Source organism: Pochonia chlamydosporia (assembly GCF_001653235.2).
Source record: "Pochonia chlamydosporia 170 chromosome Unknown PCv3seq00016, whole genome shotgun sequence".
In the NCBI taxonomy this organism is placed as follows: Eukaryota; Fungi; Ascomycota; class Sordariomycetes; order Hypocreales; family Clavicipitaceae; genus Pochonia; species Pochonia chlamydosporia.
In genome coordinates, this window is record NW_019154051.1 from 68552 (window position 1) to 79456 (window position 10905).

The following is a 10905-nucleotide window of genomic DNA, read 5'->3' on the forward strand; positions in this document are numbered from 1 at the left end:
GACCCTGTATTCACAAGAGCCGAGTACGAAGCTATTGACACCAAGATATGGCGTGGCGGACGCCATATTAGAACAACAGTGCATAATAATAACGAAAGTAAGAATCGCCTTTGTTCGGTTAGCCTACCGTCGCCCGGGTTGGTCTTCGCGTCTTTCACCATTTCTCTTTGCTTCTCCGCCAGCTCTGATAAGTCTTCGATCCGTCAAGGTCTCAATCTTATCGCACACGGCGTAGGGGCCTTGCCTGCACCGAAGGACGACTGCTCTTGCTAACCCCAACCTTGTTTTACCTGTTCCCGAGGGCCAAGTGTTGACCTCAGCGTCACTGCGCCTACATGCACCATTGATGCCGTGATAATACTGGTCTCTTCGAAGGTCATTACCACAGCCATGGGCGCGAAAGACCTTGGGAAATCCTTTAGGAGCGGGTGGAAGAGCTTCCTCAGACGTAGTGCAGCGTCGCCGCCTCCCTCTCCCAGACGGCCCGCAGGTATGTTGAATCCGGACGCGGTCGACTTGACCATTGCTGAGGCGATGCGAGCTACAGAGGAGGGACTCAACGAGGCTCACCCGCCAGACGCAGCATCTCTCGAAGGTGCAACCGAATCGCCTAGCAACAATGCACAGACACGAACTCAATCGGTTCAACGTCAACCCGCAGACACTCCGCGGACCGAATCAATAGAGCAGCAGAGCACAGCCCTTTCCAAATCCCAGGTACTCTGGAACGCCGCTTACGACAGTCTGGAAGAGGATAAAGACACCGCAGAGCTTGTCAGGTCTTATCTAAAGACCCTGACGACAGTTCTCGGGACCAAGCTTGACATTGCTTCTGGCGCCGACGTTTCAGACAATCTGAAAGATCCAACCAGGTGACAGGTGTTTATGAAGAAGCTGGTGGAGGAGGGCCAAGCGAAGATTTCCACGCCGTCAAATGTGACAAAGGGAGTGGGCGACGTTGCCCAGTTCATTCTCTCGGCTAAGGGAATGGTCGACGCAGCCATCCAAAACATCCCGCAGGCTGCACTTCCATGGGCTGGAGTTTGCATCGGATTGCAGGTGAGCGCTCCCTCGCATCTCCTTGATATTCGTCCACTGATCTCCATACAGATTCTTTTGAATCCTGCCAAAGCGACAAAATCTAATCTTACTGGCATCGCGCACGTCGTCTCTAGAATGGACTGGTATTGTGCCCTCACTGAACATCTCCTGAACAAGGATTATATCGACAGGTCTTTTCAAACACTCCTGCCCCAGCTGCAGGCGAAGATCCTCGCGCTCTACAAGGCCCTCCTCCTGTATCAGATGAAAAGTGTCTGCTCGTACTACCGGCACCGCGGCCTCGTCTTTCTCCGCGGCCTTGCGAATTGGGACAACTGGGACAGAGATCTGAAGACCGTCACAGACGCGGAGGCTACCCTTCAGAGGGATTCGGCACAGTACAACGAGCACCACGCGAAGAGGGCCTTAGCACAGCTTGTCGTGTGTGCCAAGGGAATGGAGGAGCTGCTTGGCGACATTTATCAGACGCTTCGAGAATTTTTAGCTCTCCAGAAGGAACTTCAGCTTGATGACATTGACAGACAATGCCGCTGGGATCTCCGCGTTGTCGATCCGAAGGACGATATAAAGAAGATAGCGAACAAGAAAGACACACTGCTCCCCGATGCATACGAGTGGGTATTCGGCACAGAGCAGTTTGTGCGCTTCAGGCGATGGAATGACGACGACCTACCTGACCAAGATCCATGCCAGCTGCTATGGATAAAGGGACATGCTGGTACGGGAAAGACGATGCTCTTGATTGGTATCATTCGCAGCCTTGAGAAGTGGCAAGATTTCAGTGCGCCAGGCGTTTCCTGTTTCTTCTGCCAAGGTACAGATGCAACTCTGAACAACGCAACCACCGCTTTGAGGTCCTTGGTCTGGATGCTCCTGGTCGAGCAGCCGCATCTCGTATCACATCTGCGCAAAAAGTATAAAGACTCTGGTGCGGCTCTTTTCCGAGATCCGAACACTTTTTTTGCACTCTCTGAAGGGTTTCTGAGTATGCTAGACGATCCCAAATTCTCGCCCGTCCTCTTTGTGGTCGATGCCCTTGATGAGTGCGATAAGACAAAACCCGGCTTGGATGAATTAATTCAGCTCATTTCAAATTCTATCAGTCGCTCCGATAAGGTGAAATGGCTACTCTCCAGCCGGCCGGAGATCGATGTGCTTGCCAAACTCAAGAACTTGAACAGAGACAGTCGGGACATTTCAGAGAACCTAGTTGAACTGGATGCGCAACGTCTGGCAGACCCCGTCGATGCATATATCAGCCACAAGCTCACCACCCTCAGGAGCAGAAGGGGATATGACAAGAGCATTCTGGCTGAGATCTCCGATGAGATCCGTAGACGAGCCATGAACACCTTTTTATGGGTATCCCTCGCGTTCAAAGTTCTTGAAACAATCCATGGACGGTACGCTATCCAGCGCATCAAGCCATGCCTCCCGGTCTGTCAAAGCTATACGACCACATGATGACCAGGATTGAGAAAGTGGAAGAGATAGACCCACAGGACTGCAAGAGAGTTCTGGTGTGCGCTACTCTTGCGTTCCGTCCGATCACTCTCTCTGAGCTAGCCGCTCTGTCTGACATGCCACACGATATTACAGTGATGGCGATTGAGTTATGTGGCTCATTCCTGGCATCTAGGGAGGAAACAGTCTACCTAATCCATCAGTCTGCCAAGGACTATCTAGACGAGAACTTCAATGGTCGGCTTCAGCCTTCCGGAATCGCCCAAGGACATGCAGACATCGGTAGGCGCTCCATTGATGCAATGTCATCAGTTCTGAAACAAAACATGTATGACCTCGATTACGGCTTCAAACCGAAGGATATGAGACCCCCACAGCCAGACCCCCTGGCTTCAGTACGATACTCCTGCGTCGATAGACTGTCGCTGGCGTTGGATTGTCGCCTTGATTTGCCGCGGCCGCTTCCGACGTGTGGGCTCTCCATGTGGCCTACGGCGCTTTGAGGGTGAATCTATTCCTAGTGCTCGGTCTTCGGCGTGTTGGCGGTCTAGCTGCTGCATCACACGGAGGATCTCATCATGAAGGACTCTAATACACCCCGGCTCACGCTGGGCGGCTCTCTGAGAATCCAGAGTTTCCAAGGTACAACGGATCTCATCAAGTGGAACTCGAACGACTTGCCTTGTGGCCATGGCAATAAGAGAAGCCTTATGGCTACAACGCGAAAGTTTGGCAAGATGTCTGTTGGTCAGGTCTAGGACCGGGAACTTAGTAGAGCTTGAAGGGTAAACGACTCATTCATCAGATTCTGATCTCAAACCTAAAGAATTCGTTAGTTTAATTAGCTCATCTTGCAAGAAGGGGCGATGGGTTGCTTCCAAATATCTACTTACAAGTGGACATGGGGATGTTTGAGGAGACAAGTGCAGGTTATTTCGGGATCATCTTGCGGTTATAACGTGGCGGCCAAAAACCTGACAATTCCGTGCATCTTTCTATCCACGTTACAATCATGCTCTTAGGCATGGAATGGATTCGTTTGGTTGTCGTACAAATAGTTTTTTTTTTTTTGTGCATGACTATCGGAGGTTCACGGTAATCTGTCTGGGCTGCTGCTCACTGAAGAAAGACGATAACTCGGTAAGCTTGAACCCATGAATCTCCCCGAGTGGTGCCTACTTCTGTTTTCTATTCTTATGCCTTCCCCATTCTTACGAGGCGCAGTCACCGAGCTATGTATGCTGAGGTGGCTGGCTTAGTTATTGGGAATTTCAAGCCTAATCTTTGAACACGACTCAGGCGGCTTGGTGTTGGCCAATGGACAGATGACACGCCGTCGGGTAGGCACGAGTAGCTGTACCCTTCCCCGAATCTAACCATCCTTCGTCATATTTAAATCATTGTACTGAGGTCACTCTGAAGTTCCAACCCGTTTTCGCTTCTTCAAAGCCCCATTCGAGTCAAGACAGCCGAGAACTCCCGTGAAAGGATAGACACTTGCCGACGTTTGGGACGTTGCGAAAAGCATTATTGCGACTCTATGTGCATTCCCGTTCAGGACCATTGCCCTTCTTGTCACCAGAATGATGGTGAAGTTTATCGCCACAAGTGTCCCGTTGGGTACGAGTTTAGACGGGGCTCTTATGCCGCGATGGTTCATACTGTCGACGAAACAAATCCCATGATCATTCAGGTGGTTTGCAAACGTTGCAGACGCGCAAAGACCCAAACCTGGATACAGCGGCAGCTCTCCTGGTGGTTGACCCGGCGGCAGAAGCGAATCAACGAAGACTCATGCCAAGTTTGCCAGAACGGAAACAATTTCAGAGAAGAGCCTCTGCGAATCGATCGAGCTTTTATTGAGGGATGAGAAGCTCTGTGAGAAATTTAGAGGATATTTTGAGCGCATTACGCGTGCAGGCAAGCACGTTTATCGTTTCCACATGGCGAGACTTAGATACACCTAACATGTTCCTAGTATGGACTTTGATCATTTTGACCACTGTATGAAACTGGAGAGTATGACTAAAAAGATGTGAGAGTTCGTTAATGTTCCTATCTCTGGGCGTTGAGCCATGAAGATTGATCACACTATGCGAAGTCCCAATGTGTTTGTCCATGGTTCTGGTAAGTTCAATTGCGCGTGGAAAGCTGTCATGGAGAAAGGTGACCAGTAAAGGAAGGGGCAAGCTGCCAAACAAATTGACTGGCTGGTGACATCTGAGTTACAAGCGGATGCGGGGCCATTCAACAGAGTTGCTGCCCAGGTGGTACTGAGCTCTGGTGGCGTTGCAAATATGATGTTAGCACTGTGTACTAAGGCGGGGCGGGGGCGAGTTTGGCTACAGCTCCTGTTGCTCGAGACTTTTGTCACTGTTATCGCCCCTATTCTGCTCTATAAGGAAGCCTTCCTCAGTGGATTGGGCTTCGGCCATTGTGTAGATTCCTTACTCCAACTCATCCCACGCAATGGTGTGGCTTGGGTCAGACTCGAGTTTTATTGCATATGGTATTGGATCCTGAGTTGAGAATCGTCGTGTGACCATTCTCCTTTCAGGGCCATCGTTTTGGCTCGCTGGTGGAAAGCGCGGTTCTATACGCGACCAAACGGGGGTGAAAGTTGCTCGTAAACAAATTAATCAAGACAGTCTTTAATTGTACGCACCCAAATCTCTATTCGCACGCACCCGACCCACATTTAGCCTCACGATGTCCATAGCACCTAAAACTTAACCAGCTGTGAGTGGGATCTTTGTTGCCAAGGTAGTGTTAATTATATGTAAATCTGGTTAGTGACCTTTGTTTGTTGCAGCTGTAGCTTTCCACAACCGTCCGCTGCGGCGTTGCCCTGTTTCCTTTTGCGGCGCGACCCTATGAGACTTAAGCCTTTCCCATACTTGAAGAGAATTGTACTGCCAGTCTTCTTCGAGTGCCTCTATCCTCTTTCCTATTGACGAGTACTCAAATTGTTACTGAACCGGCAACTGTACTCTGTTTCGCTGAGGGAGTAGTTTGTCTTGCTCGTTCGTTGTCTTCGCTTGCGAGTTCCCCTGGTTCGAATCGAGTGACGTTATTGGCTGAGAATTGCTCAACCAGGCGATGTCGGAGGTTTTGTGGCTAAATGTGGGTCGGGTGCGTGCGAATAGAGATTTGGGTGCGTACAATTAAAGACTGTCTTGCTAAATTGCTACTAGGTTCTTCATGGAAGTTGCCAATGGAAGGTAGCAAGATGCGTCTAACCCTATCCAAACAGTTATAGACACTCAATTGCGCTTTTAGCTTAGTAAGATGGTCTTTAAAGTATTAAATATAATCGATAGAGGACTGCGGTGAAGACAAAATTAGGTTGTGACTCAGTTTACCATATTGTTGCTGCTATAACGGCGCTAGTGCAACCAGCGCATGCTACTGAATCAGAGTCTCCGGTATCCACTAATATTGTAGCGACACATCAGTTTTGGGAAGACCAGCCATTTGGCGGAGCTGTGGCTCAGTATCAAAATGTCCGTCTTCGTACTGACTACCAGACTGCGAGGCATCTCACTACTGACAGGCGCAATTATTGATGGAGGCAGGCTTCACCAATTGTTCATGAACAACACGATTTTCTGTTCTGGTCGTCAGCTTCATCACTAGTAGACAATCAATTCCGACGCTCAATCCTTCATTCAGCACACAAATAAGGGATTTTACGGATTGACTTGGCCAGTAGCAAGTGGCATCTTCACAATAGCATTATGTCCACTCCCTAGAGCCTCAAATAGTGGTGCACAGTTGTACTCATTCCTAAAGCCCGAATCAACTTTGCCAGTAGCAAGTAGCATCTTCACGACCGCAACAGGTCCGGACGATGCCGCAGCTGATAGTGGCGTCCAGCCATCCCGAGTGGACTTAGAGTGCGGATTGACTTTGCGGGCAGCTGAGAATACCCATGACGTTCTCGTCAACTTATTCTTGGGGAAATGTGTTAACATCAGTGGCTGCCGCGTCCAGGCACTGTCAAGTAGATCAATCGCTCCAAAATGTTGAAACGTTTGAGCTGCAAGATTTGTTTTGCATTGAGGCTTTGCTTTCGCAAAACCTTCCATACAGGCAAAGCCTTGAATAGATGAAAGTTGTTTCTTTAATGCCCTGCATCTTAGTTCACCTAGACTATCGAGCTGTGACCGCCTGCGCATATGCGCAGACGCTCAAGGTTAGGAAAACATCAACTCATCTTTCTTTCAATCCAATTAACCACTCTACTCTCCACTGATATTGGAGTCAGAAGACTAGGCCCATTTCCTCGTATGAACAGTCAACTAACCGAGACTAGGTCACGAGTTGTGAAGACGGCTATGACATATTTCCCGATGGAATATGGATGTGAAAGATGGGCACGACGTTGTTTGGGTTCATTGTAATCCAAATCTTGCTACTTAATAAACTCTAGTTATATAGACATAGCTTTATAATCCAAACAATAGTTGTGAATCTAGTCAGTCATCGTCCTCATAGGCAGCCTCTTCATACTCTTCCTCGTGGCGGTGATGGATCTCGCTCAGCACGGCAGCACCAACAGCTCCAGCCAAGGCTCGAACCCACTACACTGGATAGCCACGTGGACCATCCATAAATGGTCCATCTCTATTAAATCCATCTTGTCGGCGCTCAGATTACATAATATCCATTACATTCGTGCTTGAAATGGATGTAATTGATGTATTTAGGTGGATTTAGGGTAGGTTTTGAGGATATTTTCTGACCCAGTATTTCAGCGGTCGGCAGGCGTATTTTTGCACGAAATTGATCTTAAATCGAGACACTTAAAACCCTGGTCAGCAATGCCGATCACTCCACAATTCATCTTCCACTGTCGGCATGAACGAATTTCTTCGAATCTCCTGCTGCTGCTTGGCGTACAATTTTTTTTTACCATGTATGTCATTCGACATGCCAGTCCAGTCAGAGCAACAGAAGCTGCTGGAGGACCGTCTGTTTCGCGATTTTAAAGGCTGGACTTGGTCCGAACGCGCTCGTGACACTAGCTCGTGGCTTTGGGACTTTGGCTGCGATATTCAACGGCATGGGAACCGGAAATGGGCTTGCAAGCACTGCATCCTCATAAATCGGCCCAGTATCGCCAGTTTTGCGTCGTCAGGCCTTCAGAACGCGGCAAATCACCTGTGGCGTGAGCACAAAATACCAGCACCAGCACGCGAGAAAAGGAGCACGGCACAGCTGAAATCAGAAGGCGCACCGGAATCGAAGCAGCCGACTATTGCCTCTGCTTTGAAACTGAACGTTGACAAGCCTAGGGAACAGACTATCGCGAATTGCATCATCTCACGGTTGGATAAACAGCACTTCCAGCGAATGCTAGTGGAATTAATCGTGAGTAGCAATCAATCCTTCTCCTTCGTGGAGAACCCCGTCCTCCGAGAAATCTTCGACTATTTGAGTCCATCCGTTTCGATCCAATGCGCCAACCTGAGCGGCAGTGCTATTCGATATAAGATTATTCAAGAATATAACCGCCACAAGCAGAGGGTTATAGAAGTGCTGAGGAGCTCCACTGGACTGCTCCATATATCATTTGATGGCTGGACGTCTCGAAATAAGCTTGCCCTGTATGGGATTGCCTGCTTTTTTAGAGATGAGAAGGACCGGCCCTGCAAAATCATAATTGGGGTTCCAGAGGCTCATCGCCACTTCGGCTCAACGATCGGCGGGGAGGTTCTCGATGTCCTGCATGCTCTTGGTGTGAGTCGAGAGAAGATTGGCTATTTCACCCTTGACAACGCTGAAAATAACGATACGGCGATGGAGGTTATCGGGGCTGAGCTTGGGTTCAACGGCCGGCTGCGTCGTGGACGTTGCATGGGCCACACCATCAACTTGTCAGCCAAGGCACTGTTATTTGGGAGAAATACGGACGCGTTCGAGCAGCAATTATCAGGCGCAGAAGCGTTATCTGATGCTGAATACGCTCGATGGCGCCGAAAAGGGCCTGTTGGGAAGTTACATAATATCGTTGTGGATGTGCGCGTTACCCATCGGCTGATATACTTATTCAGAGAGGTTCAGAGGGTAGGAGGCTTGACCAAACGCCATTCGCCTTGTGCTAACTTTGGCTCTTTAAATAGGAAGAAATTGATCGCGCCACCACCCTGAAACTTCGGTCGAAGAAACCGCTCAAGCTAATCATCGATAACGACACGCGCTGGCTGTCACAGCTCTACATGATCCGCAGGGCTCTGCGGTTAAAAACGTCCATCAAACTACTGCTGGCCAGGTACAAGGCACAGTGGGAAGACGAAAATCGGTCTAGGAAGACTGGGCAGGTGACGCAAGCCAAGTTGGCCAAAAAGCCACGCATCCTCCGAGACGAGAACCAACTGACAGACAGAGACTGGGAGGTCCTCTACCATTTGGAGGCTATTCTGACCGTCTTCGAAACCGTGGTGAAGACGCTGGAGGGCGATGGGCACATCCGTAAGCGCAGACAGGGCTGGACCGGTTCCTACGGCAATGTCTGGGACGTGGTGCTGGGGTACGAGCTGCTTCTTAACACACTGGAAGAGTATAAAGAGCTTGCTGCTGGTTTTCCTGATGCAGAGTACTTGCGCATCGGAATCAACCTTGCTTGGGATAAGCTGGATGAGTATTACCAACGGCTGGATGAGACGCCGATATACTATACAGCCATGGCGCTCCATCCAGCCTATCGCTGGGACTGGTTTGATGAGACGTGGTCACATAAGCCTAGTTGGGTAAAAAAGGCAAAAGAGATGGTTGCCGATGTCTGGTTATCCGATTACGCCCACCTTGAAGTTGGAACTACCAGCAGCAGGAGTGACGAGGAGCCACCAGCTAAACGGTCTCGGTTTTTCAACGCGTTCGAGAAGAACAGTCGTCTGCCAAGCTCAACACCAGCCTACGTAACAACTATAATGGGCGACGAGTACCAGGCGTGGCAGACGGATCGTGAGGTAGGTGACAGCAATGTTCGCGATCCAATCCGTTACTGGATCACGAAAAAAGGCAGATATCCCAGGTTATCCAGGATGGCCTTGGACTTCCTGACGATTCAGCCAATGTCAGCCGAATGTGAAAGGTTATTTTCAGCAGCTGGCAAGATGGTCTCGGCATTGCGTACAGACCTCGATGCTGAGATTATTGGAATCTGTCAGGTTTTACGTTCTTGGTATCGTGCAGGCCTCATCAAGGACCTAGATCCATTGCTTCACTCGCATGTTGAGACTCAACTGGATGGAGTCTACGCGACTCTGAGCGACAATGAACTGGCACTTGCCGAGTCAAAGTGGCTATTGGACGGCGAGGACAGCGTCAGCGAGGGGGGTGATTTAGTACTGCAGCAGACGGGGGAAGAGTTAATAACGAAATATGAAAGTGAGGCCGAATAGGCCTGATCCGGTGAACAGTCTCCAAAGTGCACTTGTACATACATGTGTACATCCACTCCACTCAACTTGGAAGTGTATCACATCCACCAAGTAGAGGTCTGATATGTAGCACATCCACTCGACTTGGCCCAAATGTGGATGGGTGTAGTGGTTTCGAGCCTTGCTCATACGCAAATCAGTTTATACGGTGGATAGCAAAAACAAAGGCCATATAGCCTGTCTAAATAAGGCTTCTGAACTTATTTGGCAGCGCGTTTGGAGTTTCCTTCTCTCTCACATCGTTACGAGCGGAACTCTCTCCTTGTAGTAAATTCACATTAACCATAGTCCATGATTTGGTCCTCCCTGATTCGGTGGGTAAGGCATTGGTTGAGGTTGAACCGGAGGATAGCCCCCTGGCGGCAACGCCGCAGGGCGTGGGAGTTGCTGGCTTTCAATCTCCTTTTTCTTGTTTCTGCTTCTGCGGCGCATCAGCTTGAACAAAACAGCCGCAAGAACGGCGAGTACGATGACGACGACGATTGGGATGACGATGATTTTGATGGCAGCTCTCGCTATACCCATGATGTGTTGTAGTCTGGTGCAGAGGAATAGAGTTTCTTTTGTGTAAGTCAAGTGTCGTTTTGTTAATGATATGAGAGTGTCTTTGAATGTAGTGATAGCAAATTTTCAAATTATGGTGGTTTTGGATGCAAGTTGCAAATACAGAAGCAACCCAACTCTTTAGCAGACTAATGTCACTCTCTACAAGCACTGCCGAGTCCTGCAAGACACTGCTCCTCAATGTTTGCTCTAAACCATGCTGTGAAATCCACATATCCAATTACAATGCATTAAACTTATCAGTCTCCTTGTTTCACGGACATCGTCCGAGGACGCTTCTGGCATTCGAGCTTCGCCCATGTCCCTAGTTGGTCGATGCTTAGGGGTATGGTATGGGATCACCTTCACAGCCACCGGCCCACCGTCGACC

The 10905-nt window shown here is 49.4% G+C and overlaps 2 protein-coding genes across 2 annotated transcripts; both read left to right on the forward strand.

Annotated features, from left to right (window-relative positions):
- Positions 1-390: 390 nt before the first annotated feature.
- VFPPC_11549 (WD-repeat protein) lies at positions 391-3029 on the forward strand (the record flags this gene model as incomplete). Its single annotated transcript, XM_018289699.1, has 4 exons — positions 391-774; positions 880-1059; positions 1111-2465; positions 2534-3029. The coding sequence occupies 4 exons, from the start codon at positions 391-393 to the stop codon at positions 3027-3029; spliced, it is 2415 nt and encodes an 804-aa protein (XP_018136587.1).
- A 4429-nt stretch (positions 3030-7458) lies between these two features.
- On the forward strand, positions 7459-9932 carry VFPPC_18369 (restless-like transposase; the record flags this gene model as incomplete). The annotated part of the gene is made up of 2 exons (XM_022429990.1): positions 7459-8595; positions 8652-9932. 2 exons carry the CDS (start codon positions 7459-7461, stop codon positions 9930-9932), a joined length of 2418 nt encoding a protein of 805 aa, XP_022284943.1.
- Positions 9933-10905: the final 973 nt, after the last annotated feature.